Source organism: Notechis scutatus, chromosome 4, assembly GCF_049901735.1.
Source record: "Notechis scutatus isolate UNSWTSFEM ecotype Mainland chromosome 4, rNotScu1.2, whole genome shotgun sequence".
In the NCBI taxonomy this organism is placed as follows: domain Eukaryota; kingdom Metazoa; phylum Chordata; class Lepidosauria; order Squamata; family Elapidae; genus Notechis; species Notechis scutatus.
Genome location: NC_142012.1, coordinates 22,932,541 through 22,954,472, shown reverse-complemented (window position 1 = coordinate 22,954,472; position 21,932 = coordinate 22,932,541). Strand labels below are relative to the sequence as shown.

At 34.8% G+C, this 21,932-nt stretch overlaps 1 protein-coding gene across 1 annotated transcript in view; it reads right to left on the bottom strand.

Annotated features, from left to right (window-relative positions):
* Positions 1-21,932, bottom strand: part of TET2 (tet methylcytosine dioxygenase 2) — a 77,611-nt gene that overhangs the window by 13,628 nt on the left and 42,051 nt on the right. The window contains exons 2-5 of the mRNA XM_026668647.2: positions 3,521-6,866; positions 3,131-3,221; positions 1,898-1,991; positions 1,010-1,218 (exon numbers count right to left, since the gene is read on the bottom strand). Coding sequence (XP_026524432.2) covers positions 1,010-1,218; positions 1,898-1,991; positions 3,131-3,221; positions 3,521-6,821 — 3,695 coding nt within the window. The 5' untranslated portion in view covers positions 6,822-6,866. The remainder of the gene's footprint in view (positions 1-1,009; positions 1,219-1,897; positions 1,992-3,130; positions 3,222-3,520; positions 6,867-21,932) is intronic.

The window sequence follows — 21,932 nt, the reverse complement described above, 5'->3', positions numbered from 1 at the left end:
ATTAAAGAAAATATGGAGGAAAAAGAAACAGCAGAGATACAGATCTTCCACTGTGAAAGAACAATTAACTTTTTTCATCTAAACAGTAAGAACAGAGCTAGTAAGATTAGTATCTAAGTGCAGTATAACACCTATTTTCCCCTCACAAGAACTCTGTGAGGTATTTTTGTGTATGTGGTAAGTATAACATTAGATTCCTGTCATGTACCATGGACATGTCTGTGGTCATTGCACAGTCAAAATGGGTATTATCCATTACACCACTGTTGAGATAAAACAGAATAGGATTGATCATGAAATGGACGAAAAATGATTTTTTTTTTTAACAAGATGGCTTTTCTATTCACTGAATGGTTTTAAAAGAATTACAGCTTTTGTACGGCTACAGGTAATCCTCAACTTATGATTTTAATGAAACCTGCCCACTCTGGTTGTAACTCATGATGCTCATCACGTGATTGATCCAATTTTATGGGATTTTTTGCAACAATTGTTAAGCGAACCCATTGTTTGCCATGGAGTGTTTTTGTTGAAAACTGGAAGTAAATATTGGTTGTTGGCAAAAACATTGTTAATTGTGGTCATGTACTGTGAGACACTGAAAATGTCTATAAATATGGGCCAGTTGCCAAATGCCTGTCCTGAAGCCATGTGATTGCAAGTGGGGGGGGGGGGAGGAAGGTGGCCAGTGGAACTTTGGAACCAGGTTGTACATACATTATATTTTGGAGGGTCTGTTGTAAATCTGAACAGTGACTAAGTGACCAGTTGTAAATTGAGCACTACATATACCTACTTACCCTGCTTTTACAGTGAAAGGAGATACCAGATCTGTAACTTGCCTGCCAATTGGGCCATGCTATTCAGGAATATTAGAAGTTACAGTTTGAACACATTTATTGGATGCTGGAATGGGGGATACTATGTTTATTATGATCTGTGTCATATTTATTTAAACTATAGGAAAATTTTACTTCCTGGAGGGGAAGGAAGTATATACTTAACTTACTCTTCATTGAGTGCACACCGCCGATTTGTGAGTGTGCCGTACTTCATTAAAGTGTCAGACAATTCAGAGTACAGCTTGTCTGCTAGGCTCTGAGGAATTCCTTCCCACACCAAGATAAGTACAACTATCACAGCTGTTTCACAGTGGTGGCCAGCACGTTCTCGCACTAAACAAAGAAGTTTTTCTTCAGTTCCATTTCGACGAATCACCTGAAAGCATACCAAAAATAATTTTCCAGTAAAAATTATGGAATTCCAGGTTAGCAGGCCATATTATGGTTTTGTTCAATTTTTGGTAAACCAGATTTCTGCATATCTTTTGCATACCATAGTGTTCTGGTTCAACTAGCAGTTTCTTTCCTTGTTTGAAATTTTCAAAGCAGGATAAGAATCTGCCTACAACTTAAAAGAGCTACTATGAGCTGGAAAAGACAATGGACATGGATTAATTGCCCATCATTATAGCTTCTACCCAATTATACATTAAAAGGTAAGAATGATAAATAGTGGTATTAAAAGTTCATGAACTGTGGTACTTCATCCCAACTTTAGGTCTGTGAGCTGTGAGTTTTAAATTTTAATAACAGATTAAGAAAGGCAAGATAGAATAAACCTAGCATAATTTAAAAAGATATAACATTGCAGGTCCACAGATTTTTAAAGGACTTACGTACATAAGACAATAATTACATCCTGGTATACATTTTCTATAAAATTTCTAAGATAAAAAACTGTTATTAATTTGTCATATTTTATTTAAAATGTATTCCCAGTTAACTTCTGTGATTTTTTTAAAAAAATCTGAATAAGATTTTTTTTGCCAACATGAACTGATTATATCTGTAGAGATGAACAATATCCTTTATAAGGTTGTGGAGATTATTCCTACCCATTTAGCTATAGGGCATCCTTGAACACTTCTGCCTTCTTTTCCTGTGTAGACAATTTTTTCTATTCTGATGGCTTTGCCCTTTTGTCCATATCTTTAAAAAAATCAAATCATGAAATAAGTAAATATAAGAACATGAATTTCATATAAATGTAAATGCAATCATATAGGAACACTGGAAACTTTATGACTTAAAATCCTTTCTTGTATTCAGGTTATTTACTATCCATAGCATTTTAATCAGCCTGGTCCAGATTTTTAAGGAGATAGCAAGTCGAAACCCAATCAAAAAAGCCAAACCAAACCCAACTCAAATGTTTCAAAAGTACTTTAATGAGGAAGGTTAATTTTGCTTTATATTTGTAATATAAAAATGTGTTGAGTTTTTACTAAACATATATTTATATTTTAAAAAGAACACTTACATTTTTGTTTGTTAAAGATCGAGTTTATGTTTCAATCAGACAAATGAAGGTAAGTATAGAAAATTTTATATTCAAGAAAAACAACAAGGATCCAGGATTCATTTTAGCTTAATACAATCTAGCCATTTTTCAGGCATGTGTAATTCAACTCCCAGAAATTTTACGAATGGTCACATTGGCTGGGGAACTGGCAACTAAGTCATCATATACAGAGAGTGCACAAATTGGAAAAGGCTGTAGTAGACCAAACAAGCACTGTCATTGTTACTTAAACAAAGAATACTATGTAAAGTATGTGTTTGTGTGTGTTTGTTCTTGATTAATGAGTCTTCAAGTTACACTAGAAATTTATATCCATGAGCACTTAATTGATTAAGCTAATTTCTTACTTACTTACTCTTCATTTAGTTCTTCAAAGTAAATAGAAAAACCAGAGTTTGTACTTTGTTGTGATTCAACAGACAGATTTCTTAAAGTGCCCGTGCTATGCATTCAAGACTGACCATTGATTTCATTATCCAACTGCTGCCCAACTTATTCGGCAGACCAATGAATGCCTGCTCATGTCAGCATTTGCCGGCATCTACCTGGAGTGGGCAACTTATGACAGCCAGTCACAGAGCTGTCCAATATTGTGACTTTCCACTGAACAGACTCTGACCAGGATTGGTAATGCTAGAATAGACAACCTAGCAATAATTATAATGGCTTGCAATGATGGTGTTATTTATGCGAACAGACTGGAAGAAATTCTGACATGCAAAAGTGGATACATTTTAATCTGCTGCATGCTTTTCTAATTCATTACCTTTCTTCCATTATTTCTCTAATAGCAGCGACATTAGGACCAGCTCCAAGGTGAGTATAGAAAGGACCTTCATCTTTTTCAATTATCTGTTCTGTTTAAAACAAAACACACACAAAAAAATGAAAAGATTAATTGGTATGCTTTAAAAGTGTTATATACCACACAACTTTGTTATAGTCTATACTGTATATCTAAACATTCAAGGTGAGAGGTAAGGACAAAGAAAATATCTGTAAGGTTTAATAATAATTTCTGTTCTAGAGCATGATGTTTCTTAACAACATAACTAAAGAATTCCAAACTGGGGAAACCTACCCTTTCTTAATAAACCATAAAGAATAGGCAGCATTTATATTATTTATTTTGTAAACAATAGCAATCAAAACTTACCTACACAGCTACATGAAGGAAAATCATACTGAGTTTTGATAGGTGTATCCAGCAAGTTTTTTAAAGGTGTATCTAGTAACGAAGAAGGTGATTCTAAGAAATTATTGAGGGCTGTTCCCGCATTTTTTTTGGTTGGTGTTTTTTCATTAGAGTGAATGACTTGTTGTTCTAAAGAGATGGCATGGCTGTTGAAATCTGCACCATTAAAATTCCTTGTCAGGATAGTAATGGGTCCTGCAGCCTCAATTTTGACATGTTTGGGTGATTTGATAGTAAGTGACTTGTGATTAAAGGGTGTTTTGACCTGAAACTGTTTCAACTGCTGTTCCATGGTTTCAATGATATTCCTTTGCTCCATGTTCTCACAAACACAGTGCTGAACCTCTTGTTTAATTGCTTTCTTCCATAGTTTGTTTTCTAACTGTCCAACCGGTGGAGGAAGGCAAGCGTTCACCTTTGAGCCAGCTTCAGTTTTGATAGACTTGAAACCCATAGCTTGACATGACTCAGATTTATTTTGGTTAGCTTGTTTATTCAAGATATGCCATCTAATAGCAGCATGCTTTTGAAAATCTTTGTGAGGTTGTGAGGGAAGACAGTGGCTGTGGCTCTGATCTATTGCATGGGATGCTGCTTGCTGATTGAAGGGTGAGTAACTTTGCTGAGTCTGACTAGCTTGTGAGTTATTCATATTGGTAGTCATGTTAGAATATTCCTGTGTTTGCTGGAAGGGCAGCTGTAGAAATGAAGTTGGTGGAGATGGAGGGTTTTGTTCCTGAAAGTTCTGGGGCAGATCTTGTTTAGGAGTTATGCTATTTGGATAATATTGCATGTGCTGCAAGTTGCGAGATAGATTTTGAGTTAAGAGGTCTGTGTTTATAGGATCTTCCTTTTTCTCAGAAACCAAGTGCATGTTGTTTGAGCAGGAATGCTTCATTACATTATTTGTCTGATTATAATGGGAGTTTTTGATGGCTGTATTTGAAATATGGTCCACTCTGGTCTGGGGAATTTGTACTGGGAACTCAACTGATTTGAAGTAATTATTTTCTACTTCAAAGCACTCTTCTAATTTAAGCCGATTTAAGGATGTTCCTTCCCCTTTCTGTTCTTGGCTGTTGCTTGACCGGGGAGAGATTTGGGGCAATTTTGTGGTTTTCATTTGTTGTGTGGAGTTCATTGTTACTTGTGAATGCTGTGGCGGTTGTATTGGCTGAGTCTGGAGCATTGGAGGCAAAATTTGTGAATGTATGAATTGGTCCTCCTCAAATGGAAGATCTAAGTGCTGAGGCTTTAACTGTGCCTCCAAAGTCTGTTCAAGGTGGAGTTCAGATTGTGGTTGAAGGTTAAAGTGCCTTGAATTTTGCTGCTGATCATTTATCTTTTTGGATTGTGGTGAGTGCTTTTGGAATGGGATTTGCAAAGTAAAATGATGAGGCGGTTGTGTTCCTTCACTTTTGAATAGTGCTGGTATTTGCTCACCCTGTATAATGTTCTGGTAGCAAGATTGCCCTATGACTCCTTTTGATTCATTGGAACCTCGAATATATTGTTTTGGATGTGTCTGCTCAGGTGAATTTGCTTGGAGTTGAAGCATGGTCCTCAAAAGTGTTTCATTTGATTTTGGGGAAGAATCACTGGGGTGAAAGGGAGGGGAAGTCATTCTCATCCAAGAAGCTTGTGAGGGGGTTTGTGACTGCTTTAAGTGATTTTTCACTAGATCTTTTTCATTATCAAGAGTAGTCTGCTGATTAATCTGGCTCAGAAGATGTGGAAAATGTTGCAATTCTTTACTGGTTCTTAATCTTTGTGGATCCTGAATTTTAGACTCCAGTTTGGACTGAATTTCACTAGGATCTTGCTGCTTTATTCCTAATATCACTGTACTGAGATCCACATCTGTTTCACGTCCAGTTACTTGTGAAACCTGAATCTTGTATTGATGACCCTGTTGAGAACTGAGTGTTTGTTGGCAAAAGCCAGAATTTTTTTTTGCATGTTCTCCCTGATGATGTGGTTGCCCTCTGTTATTTTCTTCCGTCACATTGAAAATATTTCTAGGATCTTCTGAAGCCTCAACAGAGAGCACACTGTTTATTTCCTGCTCAGGAGAAGGTGGTGCAATAGGGGGTAGATTAAAAGAATCATTCCTGAACATGGAATCTTGTTGGAAACAAGCACCAGTTTCTTCTCTTCGTTGTGACAAAATCTCTGAGCTACTATCATGAGTCTTCAGATTGTTGTTAGGATTGAGTGAGAAATCCTGACTGGGGACCTGCCCTGTATTTTCTGAAACTTCATGGTGGTTTGTAGGTGGCTGGTAAGTATTTTCTGACTTTTGCTGCTCTGAGCTCATTACTTCTGGATGATGAAAATTGGAGCTTGCTTGTAAAGTGGACCCTTTACTGGAGTTTTCTATACTGTGGACTTCAGTAGCTACAGAAGCTAGCACCTGAGGCAGCTCAGAGTTTGAGGTTTGAGCGGAACTTATCTGCCCTGAGGTATGCAGTAAATGTGATGTGCCACATGTCAACACATTAATAGCCCGAGTGTTTATGGCACTTGTAAAAGACGTAGTTGTCTGCGTTCCACTGAAAACATGTTCTGGATTATACTGAGACAATGTTTTTTCCAGGAATTCACCGTGCACGTTTCCCATGGAAGAGGCAGAAACTATAGCACCGTTAGGCATTGGAGCTGCCTTGTTCTTATATGCCATGTCAATGTCCCCGTTGTGGCAGTTGCTGTTTTCATCCCCTTGTTCATTCTGAAACTGGGGAGCTGGAGGAGATTCTGAAGCACCAGAGTTGCATCTTAAAGACTGTATAAGAACTGAAGCTGTACTTTGTTCTGTTCCAAAACCCATAACATTCTTCTCACTGTATGAATTAGAAGCGCCTGCTTGGTTGCTGATGGGGAATGAGCTATCTTGCCGTCTCTTTGCTTCTTCATCTTGTTTAAGCTTCTTGTTCAGGTGAAGTCCGTACAAAGAAGGCTCACTAAAAGTGCGTTTTATCCCACCATTTTGCAAATACCTGCTGCAATGTTTCTTTTGCTGAAGAAGGTCAGGGCTTATTCGACTACTCTCATTCCTTTTTGCAGAATGCTTCATTCCATAGTTGGCCTTCCTGTGCAGCCACATAGGGTTGCCATTCAGTTCATTGTAGATCTTTCCCACTGATGTGTTTCCATTATGCAGCTTTACTGACAAAGGCTCTGCTTGGCAAACACGAGAAGGATGTGGAATTAAAAAAGGATTTAGACTATTGCCTTCGTCATGATTAGTTCTATCTTGTTCCATCTGGCTTACTCTAGGGCCATCCACAAGGTTATCCTCTTACTGGATCTGGAAAGAAATGGGAGATAGAGAGAAAGCCATGTTTATTTGGCTATCATAATATTACTTTATCACATCTATAGAACATGCAAACATGCATTGCTCTAAATAGCCATCTATTGTCTATATGATTTTCAAGGTTCTCTGCTTTGTGTATCAAAAATTGCTTCACAGATTATATTAGAGGGATAGGTAACTCATGAGCCCTGGAGGTACCCATGATCGTTCCTCTGCAATTCGATAATTAAGATTATATGAATAAGTAACAAGAAAAACTGAGATTCCACTATTTTTTTAAGATAATGGTTTGATTTTATAATCTATCCACACATACATCTGAGGAAATTAGGCCCATATGTTTAAAGGTATAGCTAATGCTAAAGCACAGAAAGCTTTTGTGTACATGGTAGATTTCTCCTCCATAGGTGAAAAATTAGATAACTCTTATTTTCCACTATAGAAAAGGAATGAAAAGGCTATTATTTGCTTATGAATCATAACATGCTAATGAAACCTTGAAATTATGCTTATAAAGGAGAACAATAATTTTATCAGCAATAAATAAATAAATAACGCAAGAATTCACTGTATATTTAACATACACTCACCTAAGATTTTTTTGGTAATATGATTTTATTGAATTTCATTATAATATAACAATATAGAAGAAGCAAAAGTTAGAATAGAAAAAAGGAATGGGGAAACAGAGAAAAGATAAAGACATCAATTATTTTGTGTGCAGTACATTACATAATAATAGATCATTCTTTTAGTTTACATTTCACAATATTCCAAGCCATTTCTATAATTACAAAATCATTCTAATCATCAAAACAAATGAAAATGCTTCATTTTTTTTAATTTGTAGCAAAAAAAGTCTATTTGTTTCCAAGAGAAACAAAGCTAGATAATTTTTTAAATTTAAATCAGTCAATTTCACCATCTTTGCTAATTGTATCACCTTTACCATCCACACTTTCACTGTGGAAATTATTGCATCTTTCATGCATCTTCATTTTAAAATACTAATACAATGTATTGAGTACTTATTCGATCTTTTTTTTAAAATTCTATAAAATCTCTGGTTTATGTTTCCATATTCAAACAATATCTCTGAACAATCCAAGTATAGGATTTGGCAAGGGGGAGAGTAATTCTTGAGATAAGAGATTACTTTTGAGAAGGAGATATCTTTCTCAGTATTGAAATTAATGCACAATTCTTTAAAATTGCTTAAAAATCTGATTAAATAAAAATACTTGCTTTTTCTAATCAAGAAGAATCACCAGACAATTAATAAAAAGTAAAGGTTCCCCTCGCACATATGTGCTAGTCATTTCCAGCTCTAGGGGGCGGTGCTTATCTCCATTACAAAGCTGAAGAACCAGAGCTGTCCAAAGACATCTCTGTGGTCATCTGGCTGGCATCACTAAATGCCGAAGGCACACAGAACACTGTTACCTTCCCACCCAAATGGTCCCTGTTTTTCTACTTGCACTTTTACATGCTTTCGAACTGCTAGGTTGGCAGAAGTTGGGGCAAGTAATGGGAGCTCACACGCTGCTAGGGATTCAAACTGCCGACATTTTTGATTGACAAGCTCAGCGTCTTAGCCTCTCAAATAGGTTTCCCATCATGATCAAAAAAAATGACTTGTTTTTCTTCTGGGTTTTCAGAAGAACCTGTATCTGTTACATAGACAATGTAACAGCAAAAAGGCAGATGCATATTCCACAAGTTCAGATGAGGCTGAAGATAACCTTCATGAGAATTTGACAAGGTAGGATCAATCAGGACCTTGGACAGAGTATTGTGGAAAAACTGGCAGGAAAGGACAAGGTCCTTTGCATTTTACAAACTAGCTGGGTTCACTCATTTGTGCTTTTGGTGACAAAGAGTGGCAGCTGTGCTTTGTATCCATGGGCTCCTACAGTTTAGCAGAAGTAAACGTTACCAATCCAAGGAATATGATTTGGCAACATATTCTGTTCCAAAAAGATTTTAATTTGGAGAGTGGGCAAGGTGTAGAGATCTCCTGCCATGCAATTTGAAATAAAAAATATTCCTTTGGTATCTTGTAGCAGCGGAGTAAATAATTTTCTCAGAATATTAAGAAGATGTTGGAGAAATATCATTTGTAATTGATGTGTTAATTTTTGAGTCAGGATACACACACACACACAGAGAGAGAGAGAGAGAGAGAGAGAGAGAGAGAGAGAGAGAGAGAGACGAACACAATACAGAAGCCTGATGATGGCAGATGAGATTCTGCCAAAACGTTGCTACAACTTTAAAAGCACAACTATAATGACGTGGGAAAATACCCAAACAAAGCTGAATACTATATATATATATATATATATATATATATATATATATATATATATATATATATGTGTGTGTGTGTGTGTGTGTGTGTGTGTGTGTGTGTGTGTGTGTGTGTGTCTGTGTGTGTGTCTGTGTGTCTGTGTGTCTGTGTCTGTGTGTATATATATGTATGTATGTATCACTGCTTGCACTGGCACTAAGCGAAGCACCAGCCTGAAGATGGCGAGTGGGACCTCGCCGAAACGTTGCCTCAGATACTTTGAATCTTACGCGGAGAAAACCCGAATAACCAAAGATCCATATATATATATATATATATATATATATATATATATATATATATATATATATATATATATATATATATATATACATACATACATTACATACATACATACATACATACATACATACATACATACATATACATACATACATATATATATATATATATATATATATATATATATATATATATATATATATATATATGTATGGTGTTCGCTTGGTTCGGTATTTTCCCACGTCCATTGTAGTTCTTTTAAAGTTGTAGCAACGTTTCAGCAGAATCTCATCTGCCATCATCAGGCTTCTGTATTGTGTCCGTCTGTGGGTCAGACTTTTACAGTGGTTTCAGATTTAAATTTGGGGCAGCCTATTGCTGTGCCAGAATGGTTTTTTCTTCATCCTGATTGGTTGGGAGTCTTGGTCTGTGTTTATTGGTCTCGGAGTTTGCTGTGTTCTGCTTGATGGGTGTCTCTGATATCTTCTGTCTGTTTTTTGGCTCTTTTTGTATCTTGATTGGCTGGCAGCATGTGTGTTACTTTAATGGAGGTCTTTAGTGCAGCTTGGCTTCGGGTAAATGGAGGCTATCATTAGTTAGGAAGCTGGGTTTCATCTGGGTGCCTGGTTGGGGTGTGTTTGAGCTGGAGGTATCAGGGGGATCTGTTTGTGCCCAGGTGTTTGCCTGGCTTGTGGTGTGAGATTTTTTGTTTGTGAGTGCAGGCTTCCAAATGATTGACAGCCTGGTGGAATCATCTCTTCTGTTCATGCTTTCTGGTCTTTTTTTCAAAACTTAAGAAAATATATATATATATATATATATATATATATATATATATATATATATATATATATATAGAGAGAGAGAGAGAGAGAGAGAGAGAGAGAGAGAGAGAGAGAGAGATCAGGAGGCAGGAGTGCTATCTGTTCCATGAAGCACCTCTGTGTTAGGAGAGAATATTTATTAATTAAATTTATACACTGCCTATCTCACCATCAATACTGGGCAGCTATTCCTCTCGGTTGGCCCCATTATTTTGAAGGGTGTGGTTGCAGATCTTTTTTCTAGAAATGAAAATCCTAGATCCTCCTTAAAATGTTCTTTTCCTTTTCCATGTTCTTTATCCCCTCATGCAAAATACATGGGTAGAAAGCAGTGGACCAATTATATCTTGATCCATTTCAGTTTGACTTTCTTTTCTGGCTCAGTGTGTTTATGTTTCTCATAGATGAGGGGAAGAGCTTACAGAAGTGAACTGAGTAATTAACTAGCGGATGGGGTTTAACTTCTCTGCCAATATCTCAGTTCCAATCAGCAGTCCTTGGAAAGAAGAAAGGCAGTTGTAAGCTTTTAAACGGGAGAGTAAATCCAAACAAGACTATGTAGTGGCTGAGAACAGCACAAAAGAAAGATGAGTTTATTGATAGTGGGAATAAACCAAGGCATCAAAAATAGGAATATTTAAGCCAAAAAACACCCCAAGTTATGAATAATAACTACTATTATTCCCAGGAGAGAATGAGTTTTTGCATAAGACTAATAATTCTCAACCTTGACAGTTTTCTTATCCTTGGACTTCAACTCCCAGAATTCTGAACATTTACAACCACAATTAAGCCCAAAATTAAGCTGAGTGAGACCTTTGTTAAATGAGATTTGCTCCATTTTATGACCTTTCTTGTCACAGTTGTTAAGTGAATTTCTGTAATTGTTAAGTTGGTAACATGATTGTTTAAGTGAATCTGGCTTCTCCATTGACTTTGCGATCATATGACCCTGGGAAACTGCAACCCATCGTAAATATGAATCAGTTCCCAAGCATCAGGATTTTGATGATACAACTGTGAGGATGCTGCAATGGTTGTAAGTGTAAAAAATGGTCATAAGTCACTTTTTTCAGGGCCATTGTTATCTTTGAACAATCACTAAATGAACTGTTGTAAGTCAACGACAACTGTACTGATAAAATATTTCAGTAGTAATGTTTATGTTTTATTGAAAACTCTAAAGGATTCCTAAAGGAAAACCTTAATGAATATTTTAGCACTTGATTTTGAATAAAACTAGAGTTTAAGCCTTTTCCTTTAGGAAGATTCTGGAACTACTGAAAATAAATTGTTAAGGCGGGAAACTGGCTAGGATGAATTTTAAAAGTAAAACAACAACAACAAAAAATCCCTACCTCTTGTCTTTTCCTTTTTCTTTTAGTGTTTGATTAGCTTTGCAAAACTATGGTATTCCATTCCTATGTAATGACTGCTTAGCAAGAAGAGAATTAGGTGGGAGAATGCCCCATTAACTACACTCAAAAGAAATAATAGCATTGACCGAAGGCCAAAAAGAAAAATCGGCAACAATCAGGGGAAAAAAATCCCAATTCTCCTTCCTCCGTAGATATGATAATATACATTTATCTGTACAAATCAGGGAATGGTAAATGATAGAGTTGAAGGCAGTGCTGAATAATGAGGCCACAAATAATCCATATTGCATTGTGGTTCTTTTTTTTTAAATTGAGTAAATTGTATCTTTTCTAAGCTAGCTGTCTACTATTAGGGTTAACTTTCCACTCTGTTCAATAATTGTACTTGAGCTGAGGCCCTTAGCCACTTTACTATGGTTTTTCCTCCCCCCCACAGCCATTATGTATTAGAAATTCAAGGCACATCAGTAGCATCTGCAAAACAATTATTGCATCTAGGACCAACTCCGCAGTCTAATCCATCATAATTATGACTGGCCTCCTTGAAGATGTCATGATGCATGACTTAGAACAGCACATTAGTATGCAAATAACCGAGAATCTTATTTGTCCAATATGCATTTTAAGAAATCTACTCCCACCAACTGATGCTTTGAGACATGAGGAAAAGCTGGTATAATATTTTTCATATGACAAACTGTAAATACCAAGAGACGCACAAAAGAATCCTTTCATCCACCTTCCCTCACTCTTAAAAAATGTCCTTTTACATCCTGTAACAGGTAGGACATTAGCAAATATGCCAAGACCTCATACAAAAAGGTGAGCCATGTATTGTGGTTATCATTGTTTCATCTGACTTCCAGAAAAGTTTTTATTTGAGGAGGTCACCATTTTTTTCTGAGACAGTGAAAAAAGGGACAAAATATTATGTCAATAAATGCTACCTGATCCTAGCTATTAGCTAGAGGGTTTAAACATAGAAAAGTTTACTATCTGTTTTTTCTGCTGTAAAACCAAATTACATAGTAGATGTGATCATATCAAATTTTCTATTTATTGCTCTTTTTTTTCTCTTTTTTTGTATTTTCAAATAGTTATATTGACATCAGGTTAGGACATGGATGTCAAATTTGCGGCCCACAGGCCGGATGCTCTGGCCACACCATGCCCAGTTAGTGAAGGGGAAAAAGTCACTATACGTCACACGATGATGCCTTGGTGATGCGAGTTTTACACCCCTGGGTTAGGGTGATGAGAAAGATCAAGTCTTGTCATTGAAGTAGAGTTGCACACAGATAACACCAAATAAGAACATTCTTAGATCAGACCAAAATCTTCTCTAGTATACACTCACTTAGTAGTCAAACACTTCCTTTGAGACACTTTCATCTGTCTTACTTCCAAATTATTTACAGTTTGTAAGAAGAATTTTTTAAAGAACTGTGTTTTCACTTATGATCCAGATAGTATTATTTATATATTTTTCATAATTCTGATGCTCTTCATTTTTCTTGAATACAGTGGTTATTTCTTATTTTGTTTACAAACTTCTTAAAATTATTCACATTATCATCCATGAATCTTAGGTACAGATACCCTGGAGACCTTTTTCTTCTTTCAGTATTTGTAAAAAATTTATTTTACCAAGAACTCAAAAGCTACCATTTTCCATCTTAACCAATGTGCCTGGAATTTCAGCTCCAATCTGATATCAGTATCATGGTCCATAATTTCATTCATTCATACCAATTTTTCCATGCCTAGCAACACCACCACAGGATTGGTGCATATAATTTTCTTGAAGTATTATATTCAAATGTTTCTCATTTTCCGTCTGGTTCTTATATCACTCATTTCTAAAAAGGATTAGAGAACATGAAAAATAATATAAATGTTACTAAAACAATGAAGCTTAGTAATTCAGAAATCTGTCAAATCTGGACAGAAAATAGATTATAAACCAGAATTATTTTTACTTGGAATTATGACAGAAAGATATTATAAAGAGGAGATTTATCTAATAGTACACATTATCACAACAGCAAGAATGACTTTTGCCCAAAAATGGAAAGATAGAGAAATTCCCAATGAAGGTGAGGTGATAAAGATGATATTGGTATGTGCTGAAATGGATAGACTGACTCTGGAATAAAAAAATAAGGAGACAGAATTCCAAAAGATATGGAATAAATTTTATCAATGGTGGGAAAAGAAAGGAAGGACCCAGGATAAAAAATAAACAGGATTTGTAGAAGGGATAATTACAGATAAAAATTAACTGTATAAAACTACCTGTATATAAAATATGTATTATGTATTATAACATATATGACAAAAAGGAATGTCAGGATGATCACACCATGTCCAATGTTTTAATAACTTAATAAAATATGTTTAAAAAGAAAAAGAAATCTGTCATGCCATGGAAAGGAAAATAAACTGATTTGATTAAGACAAAAAGCATATTTTTTAGTGTAAACAGTGTAAAAAATGAAAGAATTTGATGGAGATCCTGATGTCCATTCAAATTACACAACATAATAGTATTATTATAGGCACAAAATATATTTTGCAATTCTTTTGTTCTAACCATACTGAAAGTGTTGTGACTAGGAAATATTCTACATAGTTCTAAATATTATAGCTTTTCTTATTTTTTTACCATATTTACTTTAAAATGACCCAATTTGATGTCTTGCACATAGCAGAGATTAAAGTGCTACTCAATGCATATTGGATTTCTTGGGGAATAGAACTGTAATGATGAAAAGAAAATTTAAATCATGAAGATCAATCATTTGCTTAGTGAAAAAAAAAACACTAAATCAAATTATCTCTGAGAAACAACCATCTAACCTCTGTTTGGAGACATCCAACAAAGAAGACCTTAACATCACTCTAAGAATTGATTTCACTGTCCAACAATTTTTTTATCAATAGGGAGGGGGGTGTTTTTATTTTTTAATTCTTTTTGAATATTCAATTAGAATCCTGTAACTTAAAGCCATAATTTCCTTTGGTGTATGTTCTTATAATATTTGTCATAATATGTAGTTATATTTTCTTTATTGTACCTTTAATTTCTTCGGCTTCCTATTTTTTGACTCTTTTGGTTCACTTTGCATAATACTGTTTAACTTGAAAGAAAATAGTGTGACGGGAATGCACGTATATATGCTTTTGAAAATTTTCCAAGAGATTTCATTGGGTATCATCAGAGCACAGAAAATGAATGCTGCCCATCTGACAGAAAAATATGGAAGATAGGTAGGTAGGTAGGTAGATAGATATTCAGAAAATTTGCTGATCTGATTTGTATCATAGAAAAGCTAAATAATAAAGAAAGTAAATATTTCCATGGCTAATAGCAAGAAGAAGAATTTATGGAGATACATCTTAACTATGTAATCGATCTACCAATATTTGCAATAAGAGTAGGCTTCTGGTGTACTATCTATCACTATTATTCAATTTAACAGAAGTGAAATTAAGAAACACAGTAGGGGACTTCAGTTATATACTTGAAGATGTCCTGCTAGGAGGCTCTCAAGATATCATATCCTGAATGTCAACTATGGTCTTGTCCCATTGATAGCTCACTGTACTCATTAATCAGGTCACATGATATGATTTGTTATGTTTTAAAAGCATGTTTTAATTATTAATGTATTTTCTGGAAAGGTAGAATATAAATGCAATTCTGAGATGACAGTGGGAAAACATATAAATTGTATTTTTTTCCACACAATTTCTTTATTGAATAGAATTTTTCCTTGCATCACCTTTCATCCATAATGAGATGGAATCAGTAGCCTTTAATTTCATTGGTATATGGTGATATAGCACATTCAACTTGTGGTTATAGCTGGAAAAGGAACAGTAGCCTTGGAAGTGTACTAACCACAAGGCTCAACTAATATACAGTATTGATATGTAAATGCAGGACAAGCTTTCTTTCTCCTTGTTAGTCACTTGTAGGGACAACAGCTTTTAGCAGAACACACAAAGGAATACATAAAAGAAATATATAAGGAATACAGAAAGAACAGGTGCCAATCTTTTTGTGGGGGTGTAGCATAATTTTAGCAAGGCAGGGACACCATTCATAAATACTTTCTTAAGACAAAGACCAACAACAGATCTATGGAACCAAACATAAATGAATCAAAAAAAGCAAACTGAAGCAAAAGAAAAAGGCAAAATTGGAAATTCTACTCCAGGGGTGTCAAACTCATGTCATCATGTCATCATCATGTGATGTATCACAACCTTTTCCCCATTTGCTAAACCGGGTGTGAGCCTGTCCAGCATGTGATGCATCCACCCTGCAGGCCGCAAGTTTGACAGTCCTGATCTACTCTATTTCCTTCTAAGACTTCATCCTGGAAATATTTACACAATTTTAATGATGGTTGTAAAGTTCATCACTGAAATCACAATAAAAATACTTTGCAGTTTACTTTAAAAGCTTGTTTGCCCCTTACAGGTAGTCCTTGTTTACCAACTGTTTGCAGTTACAGTGGTGATTAAAAAGTTAAGTTTATGGCCAATTCTCACATTCATGACCTTTCTAGGGCTGTAAAGCAAAGGAAAGCTTATGTAAGATCATAAGTACAGTTGCAGTTTCACTTACCAGTCATTTTGCCTCATGACTGAGTTGCCTCTCCCAACTGTGGTTACTAAATGAGAGCTACTTGTTTTGGCCTAGTATCTTCAAGGAAAAACAGTCCCTTTTTGTTGTTAATATTTATGTGCTTGGTTGCACAATTTCGTACTGTGGTTGCATAGTTCATATGGTGAATCAATGTATGATGCAATGAGATGTCTGTTCTGCAGCTCACTTATCACAGCAGTCATTGGGTTGAGAGTCATTGGGTTGACTGGCTGAATTTTGTGTCTAAGCCTAGGGAAGACTGAGTTTCCTTGCTCCTAGTCTAGCCCATTAACTACTATACCCGAGAGAACATTGCATATAACAATATACAGGGGAGAATTCCACATATCCACTCTGCACTTGAATTAAAAGAACACCAAAATGGGCAGATGACTTTTTATTTCTTGTTACCATTCTGCAGTATTACATTGATTTTACCGTTCTGTGCATCTGATGATACAGTTCATGAAAAACATATCCCTTTTAATGAAATGTATTAGTCAGAAAAGGTACTAACCAAACATCTTGTTTTTGGTCATCGCTAAGTGAAGCTTGGAACAAGCATCATAAACCTTTCCTTATTCCCCCATTTTCCTTTTAAAATACTTTCAAAGCTTTGCAAACAGACTACCTAACCATCCTCTGACAGGGCAGGAATTCATTTAAGTTGGTAATCTTTCAGTTACATCAAGTGTGTAACTTTAGCTTGTTGAAATAGCACTAAATTACTTCCTCCATTTTTATTATTATGGGCAATATATGCAAAGTTAATGAAAAATGATCCTGTGACAGTTTTAACACAGAATCCCTTCACACATTGCAACAGTCAATGTTATTTCACAGTTGGAAAATTCTGCTTAGAACACTGCTGTAATCATGGCTGTGCAGTAGTATTCATGTGCTGAAAATGAGCTACTTTTTAAAAAAGGGGAGGTTGACTTTCTCTTCAACAATGAAGCAACCCTGTTGCACACAATTATTTTTTAAAGGTGAGTGGAGGTTTACAGCAGCAATTCTGAATGAAGGTTTTATAGAATAATAAGTAGATACAAACTCCTGATTTTTTAAAAAACAAAGTCACTCAACAGCTACTTCAAAATTATATGAAAAATAAAGCTGGGCTTTCAGAGGAAGAAATGGTAGATTGAAGACAGTTCCACAAAACAAGTAGATCGGCTCTTTGTAATTTGCCTTCAGACAAGGAGAAGGCTTAACACTGCCCATAAGTGCTCCAGAAAGTTGCTCCTTGCAAGGAGACAAGGGAATAGCCATCTTGTTCAAACCACATTTGGTGTCTTTGAGACGTTCACATAGATCATTTTCTAATAATTTTCAGAAACTGTTAACTGCTGGACTTCCAGTGGCACTTCCGTTGATGACAGATCAGAGACCGTGATCGTGCGTGGCTTTGATCTGTGTTTACCATGTTGGAAGAGTCCCTATGGGACCGGAGTCATCTGACCCACCTTGGAGGGGTGGGGGAAGATGGGGTTGGGTTGAGGGAAGCCGCATCTCCCCTCCCTAGCTAGGTATTACTCCCCTGGAAGACAGGGAGAAATGGCAGTCTAAAATGGCTGCCCTGAAGACAGAAGGCTGCCAGGACCCTAAGTTTGCACTGGAGCAGTGAAGTGGTGAGTGACATGTAAACAGATAAAAGAACTGAATTTTTTCTTAACAACCCTGAAAAGTAGAAAGAAAGTGCCCTCACGTAAGAGTATCACAGCGGCGAACAGAAAATAAGAGGAAAATACAAGGTAAACACAATTGGAGTACAAAAAGTTACAACAAAATTATAAACTAAATTTTGAATAATATAAATTGGCATTAATTAGGCATTGGATAAAATGCTGGACTTGCCTGAAATTGGTTATTATTAAGAAAATTAATCCTGGAAATGGTTGGAAATTAATGTTTTACATAATTAAAAGAGAAAAGAAAAGAACTTTGAAAAGTGGAAAGTGATACAGAGCACCATCTAATGGTCAAAGACTTTTTTTCCTACAAAATCTTATGGAAATTTACTGGACTTATAACTGTTATGAAACAAAAAATAAATAAAATAATAAGAACCCCAGAAATTAAAAAAAAAAAGAGGGGGAAACTCTACTAAGAGGATAGACAAATGCAATTCCTGGGACTGTTGGGTGTTGATTTTGAAAGAGACAGAAGGATTAACAAGAGAAACAAAGATAAAAGGAGACTTTTGGCAAGGATTGCAATAAAAGACTTTGAATATTAATAACTTAACTGGTTATAAAAAATGGAAGAAATAAGCAAAGACTTTAATTGGAATTGCAAACTGTAAGAGGAATGCTGAAAGAAAGAAGGGAATTATTGGAAAAGAAAATAATGGCGATGGCAGAAGAACAAAGAAATTCCAGTGAGGTGGAGTTAAAGGAAGAAGAAAGAGGCTCAAATAGACATGGAGAACAAAAGACACTGCCAAAAGACACTAAAGGAATTAAAACTATGACACTGATGACAGAGTCAATAAATAAAAGAGAAAACGCTTCCAGGATTAAACAAAAGAAGAAGAAATTATACAATAAGAAACTTCAAAAAAGAGAACAGGAAAGTAGGGGGGGAGAAGATGGGAAAAATGCTAGAAGGAAAGAAGAAGGATCAGGGAAATTTGGAAAAGGGAAAGTTGGCTAAAATTAAAAGAAATAATAAAGCCGAAAAATTCAGAGGTAAGGATTAGGGATTCTATAAGGGGGAATACCACACGGAATATATATTGGTATTTAGTTTAAAACTTGTTGGGAAATACCTTCGGAATGTATAATTACATATATATATGAATATGAACTGTATATAAAATGTGTTGTTATGAACCCTTTTCTTTTTTTGAGGATTAAAACAAGGGAATGGAAATGAATTAAAAATATGATTATTAATGATTATAAGCAAAGTGAATCTAAAATGAGAGATATTAATAAGTTATTTTAGTGATTTACTGGAGGGGATATATACAGTTGACTATATATACAGTTGATTATTTAATGGATATTAGAATTGTATAACAAGAATATTTTATTATGATTAAAGTAGGAGAATGGAAAATACCATGTGGATCCTAAATATATTGGTTTTACTATATTTTTACTCTTTTTAGATTGTTTATTATATATCGGCTTAGAGAAAACTCTAGGACAATAATGATGTGTAATGTAAAATAAAATAGGTGGTAATCTGAAAATAGAAATAATAGGGGATAAAGAATTGAAAACTTATGTATGGATGAAATGATATTGATATTGAATTAATGAACTAAAATATGAATCGCAAATTTATTTAAAGATGAGTGAAATGGATAATAATATGAGTTAATATTATATAAGATTAATGGAAATGAAGGTATGACTGTATAAGTGTTATAATCTGGAAACATGTTGCTCACGTGAAAAGATGTATAAAATTTAAAAAATAAAAAACTTTTTACAAAAAAAAAGAAACTGTTAACTGCTTTTCAGCTATTAGAAACCTTTGCATCAACAAGCGTGACAGCACCAGGTGAATTTTCTTCAATCCTTAGTGAAACAAATTTTACTTATAAATTTAAGAACTTTTAAAAAATGGTTTTGGAATAAACAGAAAAAAGGTAATTAAAACTTTGATTTTACAAATGGTCCAGATAGATTTGAAATAAAATTTTGGAATAAATTATACAGAATGCTTCCCATGGGAAAATGCTTTTATTTTGAATTCGTTTTTTTAAAATAGATAAGACTTTACAAACTGTGGATGGTTGCTTGCTTACAGACATTTCATTATCCAACTAGTGCTTATGTGGGGGTTGGTTGCTGGAGAGGATGTGTTCTGATCTTTTTGTTTCCTTTTTAGCTTTTTCAAACAATCAAGTAGAAAATAATATCCTAATTAAGGAACTACCAAGGAGAAAACTATCTCCAGCAACACTAGCAGAACAAGCTACTTTATATAAACAGGAAGCAAAGCCCACATTCACTAGCACCAATGACGTTATCTAGTTGGGTAATGAAATGTCCGCTAACCAAGCTCAAAGAGCACCAGGGATTCCACAGATCAGTTCTGAGCTACATACATTCTCTAGCAATGAAACTTTAAAAAATGTACACTAGCGGGAACTAAAGATTAGAATTAAAGGAGAACAACAGATTAACTCAATTTAAATTATAGAATGAATCAAATATTGTAACATTTAACATACTGAAGGGTATTTATGAACAATGGATTCAGAAGTTAATTTTAATAATGCCAATAGAGGCATATGCCTCTGTAAAGAAAGTGCTAAACAAAATGATGTTAAATTATGCATACAAAAGAAATTGATGTCTTAATAATTAGAAGGGATATACAAACATAAACCAAGTGATTGACCTGAATAATTTTATTATATTGGATTTACAAAAGAGGTTGCTAAAATTTTGAAGAATCTTATGAGAAAGGACAAAAGAAAGAAAGAAAGAAATGCAATCAGTTCTAAGGCATCATTTGAATGGACTAAAGATTAGGATTAATAGAAATGAAAGGAAGAAATATAAAGTTGATTTATTTGATCAAGATTAAAATAGATATGTTGCTATTTCTGATAACCTTTAATGGATTTGTTTATAGATAAGAGAAGGGATATGGGAAAAAGAGATCATTTATTGCATTTTAAGAGAAGGTGATAAATTACTAAAATTGTTTATAGTTGTGATGAAGTTGAAATTTATTTCTTTATATATTTCTTTTCTTTTTCTTCACTAGATTTTGATTTTTGATTTTTCTCTTTTTTCTGCATCCACTTTTTATTCTTCTACTTTTTTTAGTTTGTACTAGTTTTTACTGTTGTAATTGTAATATTTAATAAAATTTATTTATTTATTGAATTTATATTGCTGCCTATTCACCCATGGTGACTCATTATTATAATGTAGTAATGGTGACAAATTACTACCATGCAAACAATTAAGAAAGCCACTAATTGTATTCCTTAGTTAAAGGAAAATGTTGTTAAATAGACCAGCAGCTCTTTCCAGCCTGTTTTTTTCTAGACATCTTGGACTTCAACTTCTTCAACTTCTTTGACTTCCTTTTTTCATTGCTGGTATAAATAGCCTGTCTGAAACACTTATAAAATATTGACCAGGAAAGACCTTACCTGCATGCCCTTCACCCTGGAAATCTTCTATCAGACCTAACATATCTGGAAATCATCTGACTGAGGAAAATTAGAGCATTCTTTATATCTGGAATCCATAGATCACTTCCCGAGTTACATAGACAGTTACATATATTACTTCTATGGAAATATAGTTACATACTTATATAGATAAGAGATAGATTAAAATAAAGATTTAAGATTCCCTAAAAGGAGGCATGTATGGTAGAACTTAATCTATTAAGTCTGTTCATTAAAATGTCTTATAATAGGTTACTACTTGTGAGGGATGCTGTCTATGGAGGGAGAGGTGGTGTAATGGACTAAAGTGAAGTGGCAGTTTTCCAAAAAGAGGGAGCAAGAAAGGGTACGAGACAAGAGGCAATACAGTCTGCAGCTGGATAGGAGACAGAGGAGAAGACCTCTGAAGGACCAGGCAGCAGAGCTCCTGGGACATCCCCTAACTCCTTCTGGAACCT